The sequence below is a fragment of the Candoia aspera genome, chromosome 2 (assembly GCF_035149785.1).
Source record: "Candoia aspera isolate rCanAsp1 chromosome 2, rCanAsp1.hap2, whole genome shotgun sequence".
NCBI classification, from domain to species: Eukaryota; Metazoa; Chordata; class Lepidosauria; order Squamata; family Boidae; genus Candoia; species Candoia aspera.
The window spans coordinates 257,223,804-257,251,404 of NC_086154.1; the positions used below are offsets into that span (position 1 = coordinate 257,223,804).

General features: G+C 41.9%; 1 protein-coding gene across 6 annotated transcripts in view; it reads right to left on the minus strand.

Moving 5' to 3' along the window:
* Positions 1-315: 315 nt before the first annotated feature.
* Positions 316-27,601, minus strand: part of ARK2N (arkadia (RNF111) N-terminal like PKA signaling regulator 2N) — a 67,422-nt gene continuing 40,136 nt past the window's right edge. For 2 of the 6 annotated variants that reach the window (XM_063295860.1, XM_063295862.1), the window contains exons 4-7: positions 17,730-17,930; positions 11,969-12,095; positions 11,503-11,634; positions 5,705-10,275 (exon numbers count right to left, since the gene is read on the minus strand). In XM_063295860.1, coding sequence (XP_063151930.1) covers positions 10,092-10,275; positions 11,503-11,634; positions 11,969-12,095; positions 17,730-17,930 — 644 coding nt within the window. In that variant the 3' untranslated portion in view covers positions 5,705-10,091. Of the gene's footprint in view, positions 332-5,704; positions 10,276-11,502; positions 11,635-11,968; positions 12,096-17,729; positions 17,931-27,601 lie in introns of those variants that run through there. The other 4 variants (XR_010067370.1, XM_063295863.1, XM_063295865.1 and 1 more) reach the window with 4 other exon arrangements.

A 27,601-nucleotide genomic window follows, 5' to 3' on the forward strand; every position in this document is an offset into this window, starting at 1 on the left:
AAGACTGATAGTTTGGCCTTGAGGGAACCTGGTTCAATTACGACCAAAACTGGTCCAGTAGCACCTTTCAGATCCATCCACGTGGTTTAAATAGCACCACCAAATCCAGGCTGCAAAATCCAAATAATCACTAGATGGCAGGAAAGGAGGTTAAAAAAAAACAAAACACCCAGCAGTCTTTCCTGCCATCTAGTGGTCAACTAGATTTAGCAATCCAAATCCAGAAGCTCTTGGCTTAAACTTTTAAAGCCCAGAACTGAAGTCTGGGAAAAGAGACAATTTCCTATTATCCTGGTTTGTGTAATCTCTCTCTCTCTCTCTTTTATCCCACCTTAATTATTTTTTATAAATAGCTTAAGGCGGCAAACATACCCAATACTCCTTCCTCCTATTTTCCCCACAACAACAACCCTGTGAGGTGAGATGGGCTGAGAGAGTGACTGGCCCAAGGTCACCCAGCCAGCTTTCAGGCCTAAGGTGGGACTAGAACTCTCATACCACGCCTGATTGGCTCTTGGGCTGAGAGAGGGACTGGCCCCAGGTCACCCAGCCGGCTTTTAGGCCTAAGGCGGGACTAGAACTCTCCTACTAAGCCTGATTGGCTCTTGGGCTGAGAGAGGGGGACTGGCCCAAGGTCACCCAGCTGGCTTTCATGCCCAAGACGGGACTAGAACTCTCATACCACGCCTGATTGGCTCTTGGGCTGAGAGAGGGGGACTGGCCCAAGGTCATCCAGCCAGCTCAAAGTGGAGCAGTAATTTTTTTTCTTGGACTGTCTACTGAAAAGTGAGGACATCTCAGGGCTATTAGGCATAATCTCAGCCACCATGGAGCCTCAAACATACATCTAGAGCAGTGTTTCCCAACCTGGCCAACTTTGAGATGTATGGACTTCAATTCCCAGAATTCTCAGCAATGGCCATATTGATTGGAGAATTCTGGGAGCTGAAGTCCACACATCACAAAGCAGCCTGTTGGGAAAGGCTGCTCTAGAACATTGAAGAGTGATAATATAGCTGTACCAATGATTTCTATACAGATAGTCCTGACTTAACAACCATTCGTTTAGTGATGGTTCAGACTTACAGCAGTGTTGAAAAGAAGTCTTATGACCAGTTCTCACACTTATGACCGTCGCAGCATCCCTGCGGTCAAGTGATCACAATTTGGGCGCTGGGCAATCAGCTTGCATTTCTGACTGTCACAGTGTCCCATGGTCACGTGATTGCCATTTTTCACCTTCCTGGCCGGCTTCTGGCAAACAAAATCAATGGAGAACTATGTGATTCGCTTAACAACCACATGGTTTGCTTAATGCCCGTGGTGATTCACTTAACAACTGTCACAAAAAGGTCGTAAAATCAGGTCGGCTTTGCTTGATGACCACTTGCTTAGCAACCAAAATTCTGGTCCCTATTGTGGTCATTAAGCAAGGACTACCTGTAACAACATGGCAAGATTAACTGTTTATCGCCGATTCCTTACCTACTGATCTACAATCGGAGCGCTGCTCTTTTTTCATTGGGTGGGTACGTTCTTCAAGCTGTCTGTCACAAATCCAGGATGTCAAGCTCCAAACTCATTGGCGAACACATGATTCGGGAGAGGGCAACAATGGTGCACAGCTTTAACCTTACTTATTCAGGGTCACATTTAGGTTCCTCCTCCCAGTTGGAAAATCAGAAGGGAAGTCCCAGCTACCCCTCTTTTGATTTAACCACACTAAATTAGGGTTTGTCACTGGCAAGCTTGCCATCTCACTGCTGACCCCGGGCATTCGATAAAAGCTTGAAAGGACCATTCCCATCACAAGTCTGAAGGAGACCTCCTTGTGAGACTTATCCGCTGTGATTCATTGCTTTTTTGCTTTTCTCTCTCTGCTCCTTTTTATTTTCTGTCCTGCCCACTCACTGCTTTTTGCTTGTTATAAACTAGCTAAAATAAGCTAACAGTAACTAAAAACTGAAAGTACACGCATCTCAGAAGCCTGAGGAGATGATAACCAACATTTATAGCAATTACTGCTAGTTCAGTTCCTGATATAGATTGTTGCCTCTCCTTTGGTGTGCTAGACTGAACTAAAAATTAAGAATTGTTATGCAATGTTGCTGCAACAGCATCATTTGTACATCAATTGCAGCATTCTGTTGTGGTGCGCCTTAGACTTCCCCAGAATCTCTGTTGCTGCAAACAGTCTTGGCTCTTGCGCTTGTACGGGGCACAGCCTGACTTCAGGAGAAATGAGAGAGGACAAATGAATGGCAAATTGGAGGATTTTCCATGTTTCAAAGGTCCCAAGTCACCTTGAAATCTGATTCGGAGATTGGAATAATCCCTAGAAAAAGGAGTTCCTGTCTGTGACAATTTAAAGGAATATCCTGAGCCCTCACAGCTATAAACTGTATTGGAAAAAAGGCAATTGTGCCTTTAAAGGAATGACATAAAACCTAGATGACGTTTTGGTGGAAGAAAAAGTCCATTCTGTTACACTAGCCAAAGGTTATAGTACTTAGCCGAAAATCTGAAGATCTAGATTGGTGCTTCTCAACCATGGCAAGGCTGAGGAATTCTGGGAGTTGAAGTCCACACAGCTTAAAGTTGCCATGGTTGAGAAACACCGATCTACAAGACGGAGATAGTAACCAAAGCAAATAGACTGGTGGCCTAGGGAAAGAGCAAAGATCTGTCGAGCTACTTGGACACAGGTTGACAAAAACCAAACACCGACCTGTCAGGTTTTTTCTTAGTTAGGAAGGACTGACTACGCTCAGACCACAGGATTGTTTGAAACTTGTTTTGGGAAGCAAAATCTAACTTTGCAGCATGTGAAGATTGGGGATTTGTCAGGTTCATAGATTTAAACTGGTGGTGATGTACATACTGGCTTGTAGCATGAACTTGGGAGAAGCCAGGATTTTATTTTTTGTGGGGATAAAATGAAAAGGGATCTCCCTTGACCTTTTGGAGGAAAGGCAGGATATATATAATGCTAGCAAGATAAATAAAAATGGATGTTCCGAATCTCCCATCCTTTGACTTCAAGGGAAAATCTCACGCTTTAGTGCTCTGAGGAGAGCAGATTCTCCTAATTCACCTTCTCCATTCTGTACTGATCTTGTTCTCAGCCACAAGCATCATAAACCTCTACTGCCGGGAAGCTGCGCCAATTCTACAGTATCCCTTTCTTCACTTTCTCCATGTTACAATTATCTTTTTTGAGGTGTGATAAGCTGCACTATAGATTTGGGGGGAAGGCATTTTTGGTGTGGTAACACTTTTGTGAAGACAGGATCATAGTGATTTTTAGATTTTTCATTCCTTTCTCAATTGTCCTCAGCATGGAATATTCTTTTTTCGAAGCATCTGGGTTGCTATTTTCATCTGGTTACTTACCATAATCCTAAAGTCCAAGAACGCCAACTATGTAAGAAGTTGGGATTGTTTTGTCCAGATGTGAATTACTTCATACCTGCTAACCCTGAACAGTATTTATATTTTAATATTTAATTCCTCAGTTCAGAGAGATCTTTCTGGAGCTCCAAGTTAACTGATATAGTCAATACCTCATCTGTAACTCCAGATCATTTAGGAACAGCTTTGCTCAGTATAAAGCTACTACCCATTGTAAGAATATCCATTCACCTTTCACCTTTCAACCACTAACCTTGCTCCGAAGTCTTTGGTGAGAGGCTTTTCTCAAAGTCATGTCTGCATTATCAAAATCAAGTCTTTATTATACAAAAATAATAAATACCATTTACCTTCTGCACTCATGTTTTTGGTCACTCTTAAAGGCCAGATCATTTGTGCAACACTGGTTCTTCAGCAAGAGAATCCTCCATTTAGAGATCTGATAATTCTCTCTTTAAGAACACCTTCCACTAATATATCCCATACAATTTCCTGCATCCTTTTTGAAAAATTAAATTACAAACTTTCAGTCCTCCCTTGGAGAAGCCCATCTTAGGAACATGTGTGTTTTGCTAGTCCTGCAGCTAGGCCTAAATTTCATCAGCACCATTTGCCAAGGCTCTTCAGATTCCCGTGCTGGATATCTCAATTCAGGAACACATATCTGGTCTACATCTGGCAGGACAACAGATAGAAATAACTCATTCACATTATTTGACCTGCTTTATAATAGCCTGTCGTTATCCAATCAACCCCACTGCTTCTCTAGCCAGTTTCTTACATGTGGTTTTCAGATCATTCGCGTTTTTTAATTGTTGGTCTTAAAGTTACTTGTGACACATTTCTCAGAATTCTTCTTCACATTCCTTATTTCTTGAACTCCATCAACTCCAGCAGCTTCTATGTGCACTTGCCCCTTTCATTTTTTCGGGGCCTTTTTCTGTCCAACTCGACATCAAAAACATTTTCCCCACAGAGGGCTCCCCAGTTCCAGGGTTTAGTTTAAAAGCCCCTTAGCTACTTGTGGTGTGAAATGTCCCAAAGGATGAGCTGCTATCTTAACAAAGGGAGTAGGAACAATAGGACTGATTCCTCTGTAATCTTCCCAAAGAGATATCTTGTTAGAACGTTTTTCTTGGGAAAGCCTGTTGTTGCTCTCCAAAATGATGTGAGTTTCCACTCTGCTGAGATGTACATTCACACAGATTGAACCCTGCCCTGCAAAGTTCATGAGAACATTTGCTATTAGCTATGATGAGTGTAAGCAGCTGTAAAGTGCTGCACTGTGGGGAATGTTCCTGCTCAGAGTTCCAGCTTTCAGTCACACCCTCTTCCAGGAGACTCCACTCCACCTCCGCCATACAGTTCTCTCTTGACCATTAGTGCTTGTACCTCTGGGCGTATAAGGCCTTGTTGGAATTCTTGCTTTCTTTTTATTGTTCCCACTTCAAGAATGTTAGTTTGAATGAAACGCAGTGGACCTCGTTTGGGACTTGGGCTTTAAGAACTCGGATTCATATCCAGACCATGGCTAGGATTCCATGAGAGTCTAGGGCCATTTTTACAAATGCTTTTTTACAAAGTTTTTCACCATGCAGCCATTAGTGAAAGAGCACAGTGGCAAAGTTTGCATGGTGAGTCAAGATACCTCGGATTCAACTCTCTACCAAGAGCACTCTCCAGATGGTTACAGCGAGCTACCTATTCTCTGATTCCATCAGCAGCATGGGCAGAATATTGATCTCGTTTACTTGGCTGTAATACGACTGAGACGATACAAGGGAAATGCTTCGAAATCCTTTCTTCAGTATCAGCAATAGGAAATGGGACGTGTTCTGTCCATTAAGGGGAAGCACACTGACGGCGGCTGAACTGCAAAGCAGCAGCAAGAGATGGGTGAGTTGATTCCCATTTACAGCATGCATACAGTTGTCAGTATGCACACACGACAAGAGGCTACCTATTAATGGAGCAATCCCCTGTTAAGCAAAGAGCTGCAGAAATTTTACGACCATGTTTGCAAAGAGGCATGGGAGGATGGAGCCCAGTGGCATCACCGGTGGCCCCAACCCAAATCCGACCTGTAGGGTTTAGCCTACGGAGCTCCAGTTCCGTTAGAGGGGAGAGGGCGGACTTTGAATCTTCACTGGAGCAGAATGGTGCTGGCGACTATTTGGAAACAGAAAGGAAATGGCTGGGGCTGGCACTCTTCACGTAGACCATCTCAGAAGACTTTCCCTAAAAGTCCAAAGAAAGCATCGCCACAAAAACCCTCACGTGCTACAAAGGAAGGTATTGTTTAAATAATTCACTCTATTTTATTATTTTCCTTTAAAATAGTTTAAACTTTATGCTACAGACTTGTTTCAAAAAACAAAACAAAAAACCCAGAAAGTCTCATCTTGTGCATATGCATATATATATACACACACATATATATATATGCATATATACACACATACACATATATTCACATATATGTATATTCAGTATCACTCTATTTTTTTTCTCCAAAGACCATTAAATACTACATGGAGAGAAGAATGTGTGTTAAAAAGAACTTTTGATGTGTATTTTTGTCTTTTTAAACTCAGCAGTTACACAATTGAAAACAAATTCTAGCTTTTTTCCCACCCCCCTTGTGGAAGATGAGAACAGAGCTGTTAAACCAGGCCTGTCAAGAAAATTAGAAGCCCGACAGCCTGGTACTGCAGCATGCCAAATGCTTATAGTGAAATCGTTTTTTGCAGCCCCAAATGCCAACTTTACTGAAAGTCCAGATGACAGCAGACCCAAAGTGGGCACGCTTGGCAGGCCTGTGCTAAAATCATCAAGTGCATCGATTTTTAACCATACAATGGCTACAATCTCACTTTTCAAGAGAGCAAAAGGCAAATCAAGACAGGCTGTTCTGCCAAAAAACAAAACAAAATAAAAATAGCAAAAATAAAAATCAAACTCCAAGTTCTTTAGCTATCCAGTGATTGTATTTTTCTTTCTTCCTGCTCTTTCTTTCTTAAAAAGATTACTTTTTAAAATTCTTCAAGTGAGAAAAAAAATGTAGTGTTTTTAATCAAAAAAGAGAGGAAAAACTGGTTACCAAGCTAAAAACCTCATGATTCCTTTAGAACAAACACAGTGCACAATTGGAAGAAGTTTGGTTAGAATGCAGTCAAATTTTTATATATACATGGAAGTCACAGCAAATACAAACTAGAAACTAGCTTTTCTTTCTCTTCATTTTAAGGGATAATCCACCAGTAGGCTGCTCTGATGCTTCTGGTACTGGCCAACATGAAGAGACTAAATACTGGATTTATTTGATCAGTAGATCAGTTAGAGTTATAGCTTTCCTTACCAAACAACCCCTCCCCCCATCTTTTCTGTGTTTTGGGGAAAAAACTCAATTAAAAGTAGCACAAAGCGGCTGCTCTAGGCCAAATTCCACCTGCTCTGGTCTTCACAGGCACCTCCATCAGATCTGCTTCCCCCGTTACGCAGTTCCATGCTGTTACTGTTTGAACGGGGAAACTGAAAGCATGCAGGTAGACAGAAGGTAATACTGTAGATCTCCCCTCTCTGGGTGACCTTCTCTTCAGCCATGGTGACAGTCCAGTGGGAAAGAACCAAGTGCTCCGTCCTCATTATAGCCATACCACCTCACACTTGCCCCAGTCTTATGGGGTAACACCCTAGCTAAGCAACGAGAAATGTCCCCAGTCTGATGTTTCTGTGTGGAAGTAACAGGACCATTTCCTGATAACATGTGGAACCAGCATTTGAGAGAAGAAGAAAGAGATGGCTCTTTGGCTTAGAAGCAACTGATCTGCACCCACCACTGGTTGCCTTAAGAACCACAAGGTGAAGGACGAGCATGAGCAACAAGTAGTCTTTCAGATGTCATACCATTAGTGTGGGATTATGAGAACTGCACTGGAGCAACATCTGGAGAGCATGCTGCCATCCCTGGTGAAGGCTGGTGTCTCTTCTGACGGGTGGGCATAAACACCCTTCTGCCCTACTTGTTATAGGAAATAAGAGTCAACTTTCACAAGATGTCAATGCCTGCTTAAGGTAAAGAGACTCTCTTCCCTAAGTCGAGATACAGTATTGTAATTCTTCCCAAATTATTTACTTTGTATGTCTTATTTTACATCCTGAAATCAACTTTGGGGGGTGGGGGGGGGGTTCTACTGTAGTGTGGTTTTCCCCCCCACACAAGCAGCTTGGTTTTCTGACTGTGTGTGTGCTGGGGAACGGTTAGCATGGCAGTGCATTCAGTGGAACAATTCTTCCACTCGCAATCTGATATAAGGCCTCACCCCATCAGGATTGTTGAAGCAAAAGGTGCCCCCTCAAGATCTGAAGCCAGCAATTCTAAGGGCCCCCATACGATCACTGCTCTGTAAGTTTCTACCACAGCTAGAGGTCCATAGCCACTTCTAGCTGTCAAGCAAGTCCAAATACACTTTCTGCTAAATGTGGACGGATAAAGCATACAATTTGGCAAAGGGTTTGTGGTTAATTTGTCCTTTTAAGGATGAATGAATCTCTCCTGAATTTCTACACACGTAATGGAATTTTTAACTGAATAGACTTACGCAAATTTACATTCAGTGGACTGGTACCTGGGGATGCATGGTTTAGCTCGTGCTTTTGCAAGCAGCAGAAGACAGGATGTTCTAGGATCCCTTTTTTAACCTGAGCAAATGTAGCGTTTTTCCTCTTACAATCCTTCACCAGGCTAAGCTTGCAGGGAAATTCTTCCTGCCTTGTGAGCCTCACCATTCTAGAGGGGTGGGTGTAGGGAAGAAAGCAAGCTCTTTCATGCTACTATTCTCAGTATCTGCAAAGGTTTGGTCCACTGACCACCACTTGCTCTCCCCCAAGAAAAGGCCAGTTCCTGAGGACACTTCATATAATTGAAATCACTCCACAAATCTCTTGGTCAAGCACGCAAGCTACCAGGAGATTCAAGGAGTTTTAGGGGTCAAGGATGTTACATACACGTATTACTGAGAAGTTCCCTGACACCTGCAAGCATCTGAGGCCAGCTTGCCCAATGACACCAGCTCTTAGGCACAGGATGAGTGCCTCTATTGTCCCCCTGATGGAATGAGGATGATCTCATCATGCAGCAATGGCTACGTCCTGCAGAAGACAACTGAGCATCTGACCCAGGAGAGGTTCTAAAAGCAAGCAGCATCATTCGTAATTGGTGGCGAAATCCAGCACAGGTTAAACAAGAACTTAAAAGAAGAAGATCCAAGAGCTGAAGGGACTTGAGTAAAATTAAAGCGGCATTTCTCATGTTACACTTTAAAAGCGAATGTGTACGAATAAGCTGCATGTCATTTCTGAAGGGGTGTAGAAATGGACACCCCTCCCTTCCTCTGATGATCTCTGTGCAACTGACACACCCAGCAAAACCTTCCTGAGAAAACGTTCAGATCAATCCAGGCAAAGCAGGGCCGGATGCTCCTGCACTGGGGCCGTAGGAAGGCATGCCTTGATTATATTCAGACGTGCTGTGCCTGCAGGGCTCAGCGTCTCCCCTCTTCTTCTCCTTGGCTCCAATTTACAGCTACCCTGAGAAGGAACTGAGCTGAGCCCCCTCTGGTCAAGGAAGAGAAAAATTCCTGGAAGAGGAGCTGGTGTTCAGCCTCTCCAAATCCCACTAGTGTTTCTCAGCAAGAACAGAACGGGAAGCAAGTGCCTTTTTCACGGCTTGTTCCGACCTTATGTGTGAAGGCAGCTCAAGCGCCTCGTGTTCTCCCATGCTACAGTCACGTACCTACAACCCCACAGATAGGGGATTATGGCTACCAGCCTGACCTTTCGAGCTGTCTATGAAAAGCACACCTGAGATCAGAAATGAGGTACTGACGCCTTTGTTCCTTGTGCTTGTTTTTTTCAAAAGAAACAGGCTGTAACAAGCCAAGCCAAATGACCAGTAGGAATACAGTAGTCTAGGAAAAATAATAATAGTAAAATGCGCTATTCTAAAACTCAGATCTGAGCCATGGGGGATACCCAAGCACAGCTGAAAATTATCTTCTGAAGTTTAAATGAAGCTGCTCAGTGTTGGCCTTTTGTGAACAAGCATTGGTCCTTCTGTAACCAAATCCATTTACCACCTGGAGGCCCCTGGTCCTGACTCGACGCTTGCAAACTCCCCCAATCATGCTACAATCAGAATGAGGATACTCAGAACCAGGAGCCTGTCAGGCCAGCCGTGTTTTTAATGCTGACACTGCAAGAGAGAAAGGAGATAAAGCCCCAAGTGTACCAGCAACATCTGCTTGAGTGGTGAATTTAAGCAACTCTGTAGCTCTCTCTACAGGGTGTGCCTGAGAAGGTATCGCGGCTCCCGTCAACAAGCGCTCTAACTGAAATGCACACAGTTAAAAACTTGGAAGCGGTCCCTGAAGTTCAGTGTGCTAGGTTTTCCACAAAAGGAGAGCTCCCTTTGGTTAGGAAAGTGTCATTATTTCAAGGAAACTTCTGAAATGACACTGCAATTCTAATGGGGGGAGGGGGGGCGGAGGAGGAAACGCTCCCGAAGGAGGCTGACTTCCAGAACACCAGGAGCAGATGCTTTGGACACCAAGGCAATATCCAGCAACTTCTGTGCCACAAAAGGGAAAGGACTAAATAACTAAAAACACAGTGAAATTGCATTACAGTAAGTATTTCCGTCTGCTGTCCTCATCAAGGGTGAGATCTACCACTTCGGGCGGTGAAGACCAATTCTGCGGAGGGGCCACCCCTGTCCATGTTTCTGATTGCCGGGTGCACTGCAGACCTGAGCCATGTTTCCGGGAAGACACACTCTGAATCACTCCTCCACGAGGATGGACATATCTGGGATAAAAGCAAAGGAAGAAACATCCTTGAACATGCCTGATGGACTTCCTTGTACGAAAGTGGGTTGTGGCTCACTCCAGGCACACGAACCGCCTGTAATATCCACCCGAGCAGGAAGAGGGAGGCAGCAAAGTTTAAAACATCAATGGCTCGTTAAACCAGTCAACCTGATGCCCCTCCATTATGTTCTGGGGTGACGCTTGTCATTTTCAAAAGCCATGCTGGCAGACCAGAACAGAAGCCACCAGATGGGAAGGCCAAGTCAAACTAGAAGGGCAGCAGATACAAAAATGACACGAGCCAACAGCCATCCCAGAGCAATTGCTTGAATTATCCTCAGAATTTATGCAGTCATCATGCATTTATTCATATTCTTGCATGAACTGATACAACAGTCCATCACAGCTAGCATTATAATCCCCACATTATGGGGGGAGGGGGGGCTGGCCTTAGGAAGAGAGAACAGTGGCTAGTCCACAAGTTAATGAGTTTTACCAAGAATCTCAGGAATTGAAAGAGACATGGAAAACATTGGATCACTGTAAGGATAGTTATGGGAATGATACTCGTGATTTGCCCAAAGTACTAACAATATGGAGGACATAATTCTATCAATATCTTCAGAAACTTAGAGCATCACTAACGGGAAAGGGGATATAAGAGCAATGCACAGGTTTCACATTTCATGCTGTGGTCCCTCAGGTTCTTTAAATTAGTAGGCTCAGCGATAACAACAACTGAGCCCAATGGGACCACTCCCAAATTTGGTTAGTTCAGACCAATAATATACATACATATAATATCACGTATGACCTGACCCCCTCCAAGCCCCTTCATCTTTTGTAAGGCACTGCAGTATTTTCAACCCCCTGCCTTTCTCCCTTTCTGTTAGCTTTGGAGGAGTGTTAGAACACCTGAGAAAAGCTTCTACCTCCTCATTCCCCAGGAGTCCTTTAGTATTTAAACGTTAAGGCCAAGACTGTTGGCAGGAGGACGCTCAATCAGCGTTGGCTGCATCCTATCAAAGGCCGGAATATCCTGCAGGATGACTGAAGGGCTGCCCTTCTGCATTTGATGCTGACTTCTCCTCTCAAGAAAGAGAGCACTTGGGGGAAAGGTCCTTCTGTGTTAACCTTCAATGGTTAAGACCTGGTATGGGGAGAACAAACACAATTCCTCAAGCCTGGCTTTAACTGAAAACTAAGGAATAGTTTGTCTTGGCACCTGCGTTCATAGAGTTCTTCACTCTGGTGGCTCGCCTTTCCTTTGGGCATCTCATGGGTTTCCTCTGCCTTCCTCTCACTTCTCCCTATGACTGGGAGGCTTTGTCCCCCTGCTGCTTGAGACACTTTATTCCTGTTTCAAAGAAAGATCTCTTTACTTCCTGTGCTTCTCTCCTTTATGGTTGCACTGCTTTGACTTTATGGGAGGAGGAGGCTGAAGCAGCTGGTCACAACCATCACGCACTTTTATGAACTCTCTAGGCTTTGCCCCAGCATTACATGTTTTAAAAAATGCTACATACATACTGTTCATATGTCTGAAATTCAGCTGAAAAGAAACAAGCCATCTGCAGGCAACCCAAAGGTAATGCAAACAGCCTGCATTCTTCATTTTGAAAACTTATCCCAGCTACTTAATTACAGTTGGAGTTAAAACCCAGAAGCAGGCAGAAAAGCTGAATGAGCACCTCGCATGCTCCTGAACCCCCACAATCTCCACTTCGCTATCAGATGAGGCAACGTTGATTTCGTCATTGACCTGGGCATGGCTGGCGGGGAGCTGGTCACTTGCCAGGAATTCAGCCTCCAAGTGATCTGCAGGAGAGAAAGCAGAAGGCATCACACAGCCAAAGGCTCAGCAGCTGCAACAGCTTTACACTCAGGTAAATCAAAGAGCAGCAGACCCCAAGGCAGTTTTAAAACAGTAAAAACCAAGTTGCCCAGGGGGATATCTCAAATTTTATCACACAGTTACATCATCATGACATTATATTTTTATCCTGCATTTATATATTTATCAAGGCAGTGAACTTACCTAATACAGGTAGTCCTTGGGTTATGACAGCAATTGGGACCGGGATTGCTGTTGCTAAGCAATGCGGTTGTAAAGTGAAACATCATGTGACCGCATTGCTTAGTGACGACAGTTCCAGTCCCAATTGCTGTTGTAACCCCAAGACATGCAGGTTGTTAAGTGGGAAATGGTGAGAGTCCCAGGTAAGGAGTGTGGGGGGTGGGGGAGGGCTGGGGCAGGTCATGTGCAAGTCGTGGGAGGGCCAGCACAGGCCACACATGGGCAGAGTGCATGTGCTGTGGTCAGGAGAAAAAGGGGGAGCAACTTACTGGGGCGACTTGTGACCTTCCTTACTGGCTTCCCCATTGACTTTGTTTGTGGGAAGCTGGCAGGGAAGGTCACAAATGGTGATCACGTGACTGCCGCTCCCTGCAATGTCACAATCACAAGCCGGGCACCCACACGCCCAGGTCGCAATCACATGTTCGTGGGGGTGCTACAAGGGCCAGAACTTCGAGAACCGGTGGCACGTCCATTTTTTTCAGTCTGCCATAACTTTGAACGGTCGCAGAATGAATGGATGTAAGCCATGGACTACCTGTACTCCCACCTCCTTTTCCCCACAACAACCATCCTGTGAGGTGGGTTGGGCTGAGAGAGAGTGACCGGCCCAAGGTCACCCAGCCGGCTTTCAGGCCTAAGGCGGGACTAGAACTCACAGCCACCTGGATTCTAGGCCAGCACCTTCAGCACTCCACCACACTGGTTCTCACACTGTGCTAGCTATATATAACCTTATCATTCATAAACCATCTATCAGCATATTAATGCCAATATGCTATTGCTAGTGCCAGTTGGTGTCCAGTGCCATGGTATGGTGATAAATGCCAGGCATTTCTGTGAATGGATCGGTATGGAAGTGGAGCATGTGAGGACCATTCAAAACAGGCCACGGAGGCAGAAAGTTTTGCTCCAGAAGATTTCAGCTAACATATCCTGTGGAAAAGCACCAGAATGAAGAGTGTGAAGAAGATGCAGCAAATTACACTTCCCAGAAGAACTGCTGGGTTCCTGTGTCGATCTGAAGGAGGCAGCGGGAACCTGGTGGAACAGTACAAGCGAGGGGGAGAAAAGTGCCACGATGCGAGGGGTCTGGCTTTGAGGGCCTGGTCCAGCCTTGCTAGAAGTTACAAAGATGTATGCGCACTGCAGTCCTTGGGAGCTGTCACACAAGGTAAGTATTCTGCGTGGGTGGCCCACTTTGATTCTTCTGGAACTCAACCTGGTCCGGCCTTCTAGACTTTGAGTGGGGTAGATACGCATGGGCGTGCCAATGCGTGAGCGGGTGGGGCTTTTAGTTCAGAAAGTGAGCAATGGAAGTTCTAAGCCTGCATTTCTTTCTGTGTATCTGGGTCTCCTGATAATAGAGAACAGCAGATAGCACTGGAATTTCTAGCCTTCGGTGTGATGGTGCTGTCTGAAAAACATAGCAGCAGCACGTGGTAAGTACATTCATGTACCACAAGCAAATTCTTAAAAAAGAATTTTCTACAAGGTGGAACTATGGAACTATATTTTCACCCTATTTCTGTACGCAACATGGTGCAAATTGAACACTGTCAGATTGTATTACATTTTGAAAAAAGAGGTATTTATTGCACCTCCCTTCAGCTGATGGGGAAGACATAATCCAAAAATACGTCTCAGAGCAGCAGTAGCATCAGCATTAATTTAAATACATTCCCAGCCTGTTTTTTCTATTGTGTATGTATTGTGGCTTACAAATAAAATTAAACCGAGCCATTGAAATACTAATTTAAAACAAACTGTCTACTGAAAATATAGTTTTCTTCTAATCAGCTACATTAATGAGTCTCTCTAGTGAAAAAGTCCCAAAGCCTTAGAAACAAAGCAGCATGATATGTGGCAGAAATAAGAAAATGAGCTTTAATGCCAGATCTTAACATACTAAGAAAGAAAGAAACAGGACTGGGTGGTCGAGGCAATATCCAGCATGTCTGTGAAAGAATCAGCGCCGTCACAAATCCGTATGCAACAACAGCTGGGATGAACTGAAACTGCAAAACAGTCCTCATGGGGAGGCTCACAAAAAGCTGGTTCACACATTGTGTTACATGCTTAATTGAGGCTTGTTTGATCAGCCCTAATTGGTCGGCTTCATATAACGTGCTAAGTACAAACCATGGTTTATAAGCAGCAATGGCCAAACCAAACAAAGCCAACAAACCCTGTTATGGCTAAGCATATGTCTGAACCCAGTCACAACAATGCCCTGCACGAGTCAACTCAATAAATTGCAAGAACTTGGATGACAATGGTCAGCTCTGTTCTGGTCATAGTTAATGCACCAGATATACTGGATAAAAATGCATTTGTGGAGAGTGTTACCACCAAGATACTCTGAAAGAATGCTGCATTAGAAATACAATCTTGTATATAAATGTAAAGACTCTCTCAAGTTGTGTTAACTGTTAGTGACTACATAGACCAAACAATATACTGTAGTTTTCTTGGCAACAATATGGAATGTCATCTTCTGGAATGTTTTCCTGACCTCTCTGGGATTTCTTGGTAACTTCCCACCCCCAATCCCCAGTATTAATAACATCTGATCCTTTTTTTTTTTTTTAAGATCAGCCAAGATCAGCTAAAAGCTGTCATCTGTTGCTGCACTGATCTATGTAAGAAATGAGAAATATCCTACGTGATTCATAATGATTTGCTTGATACCTGGACAACTAGGAAAGGTTTTGGTTATAGAAATGGTGATTAAACAGCAGTCTAGGTGCCAAAAACAATAAAAAAAATATTCACTCATGCTAAATATCTTTAATTTAGATTGTTTCTTTTCTTCCTTGCAGGATCTGAACACTAATACTTTGATGAGGTGGGTAGGAAAGACATTGTTTTAGCTCACCGGTTAATAGAGGCCTAGTTGAAGAACTGCTGTCAGTGGTATATTCTACTATAATGTAAGATGGTCCATGATTTGTTTGTTATCATTTTAGGTGTAAGATGCCCTTGGACACACCAGGGCACTCATAATACCCAATTTCTTTGTGAATATTCAACCACGAAGTCATCCTCCCTTGATTTGTCATCTTGATCAACTCATAGAATCTATGATCCTAACAGGAGACATGTTATCAAGAGCAGAGGAACGCATCTTCAGGAAAACCTGGCAGGCAAAATGGAAAACATTATGTATGTGTTCAAGAATGTCAAAGGCAAGGACCACTTGCCAGAAGGGAGACAAAATCAATAGCACACCCAAAGGAAGGACTGTGGTGAGCCAACATTTAGCAACAGCTTTTACCCTCTGCTCTGCAACATGGCTTGACTTATAGCAATTGACAGTTGAAGAGATACAGATGAACAAGTAGATCTAAAACTCACAAACAGCAACAGTGCATTTTTAGAAAGCGAAGACCTGCACCTTCATCTCTTGCCTTTCATCAGTAAGTAGCTAATGATGAAACTTGTGCAGCTTTGATTACAAGAGTCACTAGACTAGATGCATGCCTGAAGCCTCTCCCCCAGTCTCTCTCTCACATAAGGAAAAGGTAAAGGTTTCCCTTGACGTTAAGTCCAGTTGTGTCCGACTCTAGTGGTGCTCATGGGTGGTGCTCATCTCCGTTTCAAAGCCAAAGAGTCGGCGTTTGTCCGGAGACACTTCCGTGGTCATGTGGCCAGCATGACTAAACGGAACGCCGTTACCTGCCCGCCAAAGTGGTACCTATTAATCTACTCACATTTGCATGTTTTCGAACTGCTAGGTTGGCAGGAGCTGGGACTAACAATGGGAGCTCACCCCATCACACAGATTTAAACTCCCGACCTTCCGATCGGCAAGCTCAGCAGCTCATCGATTTAACCCGCAGTGCCACAGCGTCCCTTTCACATACACACGTATGCGTCTCTCTCACATACACATATACAAAACCATATATGAGCACTACCCTATGAAATTACTTCAGTCTGTGTTCTTCCCATTCATCTGTGCCTCTCCTCTGGGGCAGGGGAGGAGCGAAGTGGACCATTGGTTAAGAAAGCCCAACGTAATAGGCCCAGCCTAACCTGACTCAAGGGCATTCTTACTTCTTAAAATAATTCTGGTACTTCCGGTTATTGCAACCCTGAAGGGCTGCACAGACAGTATGGCTCTGCAAACACATGCCCAAAAGTACATGTAGGCCTAGGGGACCTCAGTGCCCCTGAAGTGGGGAGAAGGAATATACAGTCCTCCCTCATGAATAAGCAGCTAAGGGACTGAAGCAAATCTGCTGAAGGTTTGGACTAGAAGTGCAGAGCCTGAGGCCCAGGGGCTGTCCATGGCCTCTTGAAGCCTGGGGTACAGCCCCCTAAAGGTTCTCCAAAAGCTACTGTCAAACTGTAACTTCTTGACATTATCAAAGGAATGATTAAGTACAGGATCACATTAATTATATATTATATTGTATATATTACTATATATATTATAATCTATATTATATTATATTAGTAAAGGTTTCCCTTGACGTAAAGTCCAGTCGTGTCTGACTCTAGGGGGCGGTGCTCATCTCCATTTCAAAGCCTTAGAGCCGGCGTTGTCCGTAGACACTTCCGGGTCATGTGGCCAGCATGACGACACGGAACGCCGTTACCTTCCCGCCGAAGCGGTACCTATTGATCTACTCACATTTGCATGTTTTCGAACTGCTAGGTGAGCAGGAGCTGGGACTAGCAACGGGAGCTCACCCCGCCGCGCGGTTTCAAACCGCCGACCTTCCGATCGGCAGCTCAGCGGTTTAACCCGCAGCGCCACCGCGTCCCTTATTATATTATATTATATATTATATTATATTATATTATATTATATTATATTATATATTATATTATATTATATTATATTATATTATATTATATTATATATTATACTATATTATATATTATATTATATTATATTATATTATATTATATTATATTATATTATATTATATTATATTATATTATTATATTATTATTATATTTTGTCAATTTAATTATATAATTAAACTTAGGTCCAACCATGTCTTTGGCACAGTCCCTTGAATTTCTCCCTGCTTTTGAACTATGAATGCCATTCTGAGGCCATGGCCTTCAGCCCTGAACAAGCTGACCGCCCCAGTCTGGCTGTATGACTTACAGCTTCTTGGCTTGGTTTGAAATCCAAATGGGATCAGTGAATGGGAGGAGTGAATTTGAAAGTGTGACATTGATGTGTCAATTTACTGCAGGCAGGAAACGAAGTTTCGGTACAGGGATTAGTAGGGGAGCTAGGTTGGGACCATGCGATTCCACCTGGAAAGAAAAGTAAACCTTGAGAGCAAGAATAAGAGGCTGCTATGACCACAGCAAGACCAATAAAATGCTTTCAACAGCGGTGTTCTACCCACTTGTCTCAGCACTTAGCTCTTCTAGCAGCCCTCTCGTCCTCCAGGTGGGCTCAGTGTCCTGGCTAACGACAGAACTGTTGTGCTCTTGAACGGCTGCAGCTGCCAAAAGATTGTCCACGTTCACCACTTCTGGGTCAGAGTTTGTGTCTGAGATATCATAATGGGGCACAACTGGAGGTCCATCTGGGAAGGAAAGAAAACCTACAGATATCAGTTATGACACTGCAAAGGACACACACAGAAAATACCTACTGCCTTGTCTGGGAACCTGGCGTGAGCATTTCAACATTAAAAAAGAAAATGAAAAAACATCATTCTGATACAGAACATCACTATGAACTGCTACAATGATATACATGAATAAATGCTTAACATAAAACTTAGGAAATGAATATATGAAACAGAATGTTATCCTTCCCATCAAGCCATGGATCCCTAATTCTGTCATGGGAATTAGATAAGCTCATTTCTATCAAAAAAGATGGTGTAGGCATATCTATTTGGAAAACAGATGTTTACATTTAATAAATTTCAGATGTATGTATTCAGATTCCATGACTGAACACTTCTAGATCTACTGGAACCGAAAAGGGTACCTTAGCTTTCACATATATTTTGATAGAGTGAAACAAATCCAAGAAAGTTCTCTTTTGCTCCAGAGGAAAATCAAGTTGGTCCAATGAAATAAATTAGGATTTTCTGCTGGAACCAACCTCCTTTGAAAAGAAACCCATGCTCTTTACATTTCTGCTTCTGCCACCAAACACTGAACTGTACAGAGTAAGCACTGCAAATTTCTAAAACTTGTGTCAGATTTTCTAAGGGACTATACTGCATGGTATTTTTGTTTTTAAATATACAGAACTACATTTGGAAAAACAGAAACCTTATATTAAACATTTCATGCAGTCAATCTGACATCTTACTGTGTTAAGAGACAAATAATGGGCAAATCATCATTTTCAACTCACTCATCTACACACACTGACAAAAGAATTTGATCCTATTTGTTTGTTGTTTAGTATAGAAGGAGAGTAAAAAAAAATCTAGATGGATTAGAAGCAAAACACAACAGGCCTATTCTCAAACTAGCTCTGTTGATAACAATTATCTATTCCTACAAAAGAGGTGGAGAAATTAAATGAAAAAGGTTTTGTGACACAGACTAAAAAGTCAATGGTCCAGTTCAGACATGGCCAAATTCACTGTCAGAAATATGTTCTAAGATCATGCATTCTTCTCTTCTGCATCTTTTAGTTTCTGGGAATTTGCCCGGAATTTGCCTTCCTGTCCAAATGAGGCATATTTTGTGTTTCAATTTGTCATAGTTTACTTCAAAACTAGAACTGGAAACTTCAGTTTGCAATGGCTAAAAACTACAGTTTGCAATTACCAGAGTTTACTCATTTGGAAGCAATTGCTGTTAGCTCACCAGGGATATCTCAGCATGTTAAGAAGTGAAGGAAGGAAGTGAGCATTGCAAGCATGGAGACATTCTGGGTTGCCAAATTAGATAGATCATATCTGAACCAAACCCCAAATTTCACAAGTCCATTTAGTTGCACATTATTCTCCAGGAGTTCCCAATGGCATACAGTACTTCTTTTCCCAGTTTTATTCTCAGAACAATCCTATAAAGGAAATTAGGCTGAGGGATAATTTTCATTCCCAATGTCACTTAATGTGGACTAGAGACTCCCTAATCCTCACCTGACACGAAAAGCATTACATCAGTAGAGGCCATCGATCGCTTTGAGGTTCAGAAACCCATTTGGGGAATCAGTGCTTAGTTCAGGATAGCCCCAACAGGAATTTGGACATTTTATGTTTGTTTTACACTGTGTGCACAATTATTAGGCAAGTGAGTATTTTGACCATATCATCAATTTAATGCATACTTTCCACCTCCAAGCTATATAAACCTGAATGCTTATTGGATATAAGCGTATCAGGTGATGTGTATTTGTGTAATGAGAGAGTGTGTGGCCTAAGGACATCAACACCCTACATCAAGGTGTGCGTAATCATTAGGCAGCTTCTTTTCCTCAGGCAAAATGGGCCAAAAAAGAGATTTAACTGACTCTGAAAAGTCAAAAATTGTAAAAAGCCTTTCAGAGGGATGCAGCACTCTTGAAATTGCTAAGATAAACCATCAAACGTTTTGTTGCAAATAGTCAACAGGGTCGCAAGAAACGTGTTGAGAAAAAAAGACGCAAATTAACTGCCAAAGATTTGAGAAGACTCAAATGTGAAGCTACCAGGAACCCATTATCCTCCAGTGCTGTCATATTCCAGAACTGCAACCTACCGGGAGTGCCCAGAAGTACAAGGTTCACTGTTCAGTGCTCAGAGACATGGCCAAGGTAAGGAAGGCTGGAACTCAACCACCACTGAACAAGACACATAAGTTGAAGCGGCAAGACTGGGCCAAGAAATATCTGAAGACAGATTTTTCAAAGGTTTTATGGACCGATGAGATGAGAGTGACTCTTGACGGACCAGATGGATGGGCCCGTGGCTGGATCAGTAATGGGCACAGAGCTCCACTTCGACTCAGACGCCAGCAAGGTGGAGGTGGGGTACTGGTATGGGCTGGTATGATTAAAGATGAGCTAGGTGGACCTTTCCAGGTTGAAGATGGACTCAAAATCAACTCCCAAACCTACTGCCAGTTTTTAGAAGACACTTTCTTCAAGCAGTGGTACAGGAAAAAGTCTGCATCTTTCAAGAAGACCATGATGTTTCTGCAGGACAATGCTCCATCGCATGCATCCAAGTACTCCACTGCGTGGCTAGCCAGTAAAGGCCTCAAAGATGAAAGAATAATGACATGGCCCCCTTCCTCACCTGACCTAAACCCTATTGAGAACTTGTGGGCCCTTCTCAAACGGGAGATGTACGGTGAAGGAAAACAGTACACCTCTCTGAACAGTGTCTGGGAGGCTGTGGTTGCTGCTGCACAAAAAGTTGATTGTCAACAGATCAAGAAACTGACAGACTCCATGAATGGAAGGCTTATGACTGTTATCGCAAAGAAGGATGGCTATATTGGTCACTGATTTTTTGTTTGAAAAGTCAGAAATGTTTATTTGTAAATTTTGAGTTGTTTATTATTCTCACTTTAACAGATGAAAATAAACGAGTGAGATGGGGGGATTTTTGTTTTTTATTTAGTTGCATAATAATTCTGCACATTAATAGTTGCCCAATAATTGTGCACACATAGATATGCTCCTAAGAAAGCCAAAACCTCACTTTTGCTTTCTTAAATATTCAGGTTTGAGGTTTATTAACATTTTGGATTGACCGAGAGCACTGTAGTTGTTCAATAATGAAATTCATTCTCAGAAATACAATTTGCCTAATAATTGTGCACACAGTGTATTTACCCCACACCTCATTATCACGAGAGTTTCATGATCTGAACCATGAAGTATTGTGTTTTGGGGTTGCATGCTTGTTAAGAAGAAGTCTGAAGTTCTTATGGGCATACCAATGACTAATTAACTGATCACCTGATTAGAAAGGCATAGAAGAACCCATGATGGATCAGATCCAAAGTCCAGTATCCCTGCTTCCCACCATGATCAATTTGACCTTTGGAAGCACATATGCAGGATAGGAACTCCATGGCCCTTCTCTGAAGTTGCTCTCCAGCAACTGACCATGAATCATCATCACTAAGAACTGTTTATAATTCTCACCTCCATAAATTCATCTCATCCCTCTTTAAACCCATATTTGATACCAGCAACTGTTATTAACCACACAACCCTTGCCATTCTAAGGACCTAATAAAACTGTTGTATCAATAATGAAAGAGGAAGCCACTGCTGTCAAGAGAACCCACCCTCACTTAGTTCTTGCTGATGGGGATCCAGAGATGGTAGTAATATCATTTACTCATAGTCTTCTCAGCATCCTCACAGAAAGGAATTCACGGCACAAAGCTGGGAATTACCTCCACGAAAAATTTTAGGGAATCACTACATGTTAGGACAAACAGTGCTGGGTTCATATTGATTCAGTATAAAATCAGCTCTTTGAACTTTAGAAAGGCTGTTGTATTGCATGCAATGTAAGCTTCAGTCTGATATACAGTAGCTAGAGCTGATAGAGGAATGAACTGTATTATAGGAAAAGTGCTTAAAGGCTGAAGATCTACTGGATCAAACCAAAGACTATTCTCTATTCTCAGAAGAGGATGACCCTGATGCTCCCCAAAAGCTCTCAAGTGGAGGAAGAAGGCAACAGCCTTCCTTCAAGAAAAAGATATTTGGACATGGTATCTCTAAACGTTGACATTCTTTTTAGCTGACAAATTGAAAAAGAATCAAAATTTTAATCCCTAGTTTGCTGTTCCCCATTAAAATGTTTGGCAGGTAGATTCTGAGACAAGTTATGCTTAGAACATCTGAAATCAGTTTTGCAACTTGTACTAAAAAACTTACAAAAAAGATTCAAATAAAACTTCCTCCAAATATTGTTTTCTGAATCATTTGCATTTCAAAAATGACAACACTTTACTTAAAAAGATAAATGAATGGTTAAATATGAGAAGGTATGGGGTTGGTGATGATGGAAAACAATGATTTTGCAATAAACACTGATGACTATAAAGCATGGAGAAATCCTAACAATTCGCAATTCAATATTTGCTGTCTAAATGTTGCATGCAACTATACAGAAGTAATACTTGAGGTTGGGGAGGATTTTGCAGTGTTGATTAACATGAAAAAATGAAAGACATTTCTCCCCTTGAAAAGTCATCAGAGTTCAGTGCAACTGGGCATCAACTGACATTGCATGATCAATTAAAAAAAAAGTTTTAAGTGCAGAAGATACGAGGGTTAAGTACAATATTGACTGTTTATTATCTGACCAATTATGGTGTTGCTCGTAATTCCTTTTATCAATTTGTCAATGAATTTTCTTAAATTATCAGCAATTGTTGTCAAAAGTAGAATCAAACAGATTTATGGGAGTCAAATTATACTTAGTTAACGAGAAGAATCAAGTCAAAATTGTACCACTCCAACATGTATAATCATGCAAAACTATATCATAAATGCATATACATGCAGAGTGATATTCTTATCACCTACCCAGAGAATAACTTGGGTGAAAGTCTTCATCAGTAGGAAATACAAGCATAAACTTGCTATCTGTAGCTCCAACTCTTGTATCTTCCACACTTCCAAACAGCACACCTTATAGCTTAGCTTAAATTTAGCATACATAAGACAGTGACAACTTACATGCTGAACAATAATACTTATCAGTTAAGAAAAATATCAACTGCTCTTTCAAGTTTTCATTAAAACAAGAAAAGAAACCAAAATGTTGTATGCCTTCACTCTGTGAATGGAACAAAAATATCGCTTTGTAAATTCTGACTCTCAAATAAGATTAAAATATGAGCAAATCCTACGGTAAAGACCAAGGTCCTCTTGGCAGAAGGCAAATGGAGCTGAAAACAGACAGCAGAGAGGAAGGTAAGTCTGGGCTTTTTTGGCACAAGACTGTTCTGCACAAATGTTCCTACAGCAAACGGGTGAAAAAAACAGGGTTCAGTGAGACTTAGGCAAGGAAACTTACCAATGGGTCTTTGTTTACAGGGAATAGTGTATACGTGGGAATGGTGTCTTTGGGGCGTTCTGTTTCAAGGCTACCACCCTATGCATACTTACATGGAATAAATTCTACTGAGGTGATTAGGGGTTGTTCCTATTTTGAGTAAACAAGCATGGGGTTGGATCGTGTGTTCCTGAAATGTTTTGGCTGAGCACTTTCTAAAACTGGTATCCTTCAGCCATTTCACAAACCAGCTTTTTCGATTTGCTGTTTTTCTCAGTTTGCAAAGCTGCTATTATGATGTGTCCTTTAGCACATATTAATGACTCTGGACTGCACAGAATGGATCAGCCACATTCTTGCAGAAGAGAAAGCTGTTCTCAAGGAGCTGGAAAAAAACCAAGAAATCCATGATGGTGCCAAAGGAAGCTGATTAGTCTTCAACATCTGTATAGAACTGGTGCCCAAAAAATTATCCAGGAAACCCAAGGAAGCCTTTCCCCAACTCTCTTCCTGCTGCCCTACAGTCCTACTATCTACATTTCCAATAAACTCACTATGTAATGAAAATACCCCATTCACTTTGCTGGAGGAAACCATTCTTCATGAGAAAATAAAGGGAACTGCCACTTCATCAAGAGAAAGGAAGCCCTTGTGACTGGGAAACCATGGATATCTCTGTAATTTAAAATATTTGAATTTAAAATATGCAAATACAAAGTGCAAAGATAGAAGAGTGAAATTAGAGCTCCATATAAACATGGTGAGGAAGAAGGGAGAAAGTAAAAACAGATTTACAAGAGGAAAATAACGAGTAACATCCCAAAATCATCTAGGCTAGCTTTCTGGCCTAACACATGCTTCCTGGAAGTAAACAAAGAAGGCATAAAAGCAGTAGCATTCCACAGTTGATTTCCAATGAGTAGTGTTCAGTGGTATAGTGCCACTGAAAATGGAGGTTTCGTATAACTTTCACGCCTTACAGTTGGATTCCCTTCAAAGACATCTAATCTCCTTTAAAAGAAATGAGTCTTTTCCTCTTATTTCATTCTTTTCACAGAAGCATTCACTCTTCCCAGGCAACAAAACAGTAGATTAATGAGAGATCTAATGGCAGAATCACACAGCCCAAAGGTTTCCTTTACAGACCACAAGCTGTCCAGAGGAGGGCCAAAGCCACTTGTCCTGTGGGTCCATGCAACCAAATTAGGGCACCTCTATCTAATCATAAGCCATTCAAAAAGGTTTTTGTTCAATGAAGGCTCAAAGAGTTAAGTCTGCCAGGAAAGAAGGGGAAAAAAGGAAACTAAAATGGAAGTCTATTGCTCATTGAGGGGAATTGGGCCATAATTACTGCCCCTTCTTACTTATTTCCTCCTATGTAGGAGGCTGTGTGTGCTGTTCCAACCCATGAAATTAGTATCCGTGCCTCAACATGATAGGAGCCAAAACACGGTAACTGGGAAACAAGAAGGGAAAACATTAGCATGCCTGGGGCAACTCCAAGATTTATTCCACCCCCAATCATAAGAGGGGACAATCAAAGGATGGGTTGCGGCTATGACAAATCAGAGAACAGGGAAAATAAACACAGTAACAATGAAATGGAAAACCTAAGAGACAGGGGAGTTTTCTGGAGTTCAAATCACTTATGATCTCCCCCAAGGAGGCATGGCTTTCTACACTGTTGAATAATATCATTCCTATTTAAGAGGTGAGGCAATTTCACAGCCTGTGGTTGCAGATTCCAATTTACATTATTTTCCTCAATCTAAAAAGACAACCATTAATGACAGAGCAGTCATTTGGTTTGTTTGCTGAAATCTCTTATTAAGTGAAAAATAACTACCCCTAAATAGCATGAGGAAACTGCGGTCACAGTTGCTGCTGTTGCTGGGGGCTTCCGGTGGGGACATGCCCGACTGAACAGCTGTGTCCGCAAGCTCCACGGACAGAACTGATAGCAGCAGTTTTTGGGGGGCAGGGCACAGGCAGGCTTTTTCTCGATGCCCAAGAGCACTTTCACGGACAAAGAAAACACCCGGAATCATCCCATCTGCCCTCCGGAACGGCGACTTGCAACCTGAGAATCACAAACAGCATTCGTGCCGATCGGGCAAGAGTCACCGGGAGGCTGGGATGTCATCATTTCCAAGCCACACTGTAGCCTTAAAGGGACACTAGGTCAAGCCACCCCATTTCTAAATCACCCAATTTATATATTCTTTTAAGTTATGTACCCTAAGAGAGACTTTCTACAGCAAGGAGAAGCAATCTCCCTTGCTGCTTGTCGTTATTTTTGGGATTAATTTTCAAAAATCTTTTTAAGCTTTGGCTTGTTTTCCCAATTGGATATTGAGGAGGATTGAAAATAAATAATTGTCTCCCTGTTATTATTTTTGTATTAAATTTGAAGGATTTAATATTTTCCTACACGTTGAATCTGCTGTTTTGAATCTTCACCTCTGTTCACTTTCCCTGGAGCTGCTTGTTAGCATACTTTCTCTTATGTCAACAACTTTTGGAGATTTTCCATTAACTCATTAACTCCTACTCTCGCTAGTCAAGTATCTAAGGGTCGCCATAATCTACTGCCTGAAACACGGAGGATTTCAAAGAGACTTTCTCAGAGTTCCATTGTGAGCATTGTGAGTTTAAACAGATCTTTTATGATACTTGTCAAGCTATTTTGCAAGACATTTGGAGCACTGCAGAAAATATCAGCTTTAAAATGTGGCATCTGGCTGAGGACGTCATGGAAGAAGATGGAGATTTTAACAAAGATAGAGATGTTTCCACTGACAATGAGACTGAAGCTTTTGTTGAAATGCCAGACAATTATATTTTGGTATTGAAAGGATTAAAGGGACAGTCTGACTTGCAAATTACAATATTTTTTTTTTGGATGGAACGTTATGGGAAAAAAGAGGTTCTGTTCTGTGGGAGGTTTTTTGCTGAGAAGTCTGAGTTTCTATGGGGGGGCAGTTGGGCTGTTTGATTTCTGTATGAAAAATGCCCTGTATGTAATATGGAGATACGTAAATGTCTTGGTATATTTTGAGATGGGGTAAAAAATTAAGAGTGTTTATTTGGATTGATATTAAGGCTTGTATGATTCTATTTTTCTTTAATGATATGGATTAAGATTTACTGGATTGCTTTTAAGGTTTGCTTGATTTTTAAGATTTATAAGATACAATAATAATAGTTTGGTTTTAGGTTTAATAGGGTCGAGATTGTTATAGTATTATTAAGTATAAAAGTAGACAATTTAAATGTTTTTATAATTTGATTATTATAGTGGACAGAAATATATAGAATAGTGGTAGGAAGGAAATAAATGTTTTTTGGGGGGAGTTGATTTGGAAGTTTATATATTTCTTTTTCTTTTAATATAAGGGGTAGAAGCAATTGTGTTTAGTGATTTTTATAACATGCTAATGGAATGATTTATAGAAATAATGTGATCTTGGTTTGATACAGAGTAAGGGATGGATTCTGGAATTGCTATATATTCTTGTTGAAAGTCGGAAGTCACCACTTTATGTAATCTTCAAAATTCTTTTTTCTTGTGTTTCACACTTTTCTAGGGTTTTTAATGGGGTTTTTTTGCTTTTTGTAGTTTTTATGTTTCAAACTTATAAAATTCTTACTAAAAAAAGTTGTTGCTGTTGCTGTTATTTTAATTTTTTTTACTGATTTTTTAAATCATTTGGTATTTCATGTCTATTTAACAACTGTTTGCTGCCCTGCACATTATGATTAGAGAACAGATGTGGAATACACATTGAAGATGGGAATAAAGATGCCACAACAGTGCCTTCTCAGTACATGCCGAATTAAAATCTTTGCAATGTCCATATTGTTTCTAACAAAGACTTTTACAAAGAGGTCCTAACCTTGCACACTGTGTTTTTTTCTGCATTGTCTGCTGAAGTGAGCTGTCAATCAAGAACAAACCACAAGGGGGAACTGAGCTCCTGTAGGTCTTGGGCTGCAGCCCTACAACTGTTGGACTTCTAACTCTCACCAACCTTAGCAGGCATAGCTGATCATCAGAGGCAGCAAGCACTCTCACGCAATGCACACTGTGGGGCAGTGCTTCTCAACCTTGGCAACCTTCTGCACAGCTTGAAGTTGCCAAGGTTGAGAAACACTGCTGTAGGGCAACAGATTTCTCAACTCGCTCTCCATTTAGTGATGGAAAATGGGGGCAACTTCTTTTAGCAAATGGATTGGTGGGTGGAGATATACCTGCCAAGATAGGGCATAGGGATTTATACTGGGATTCTCAAGTC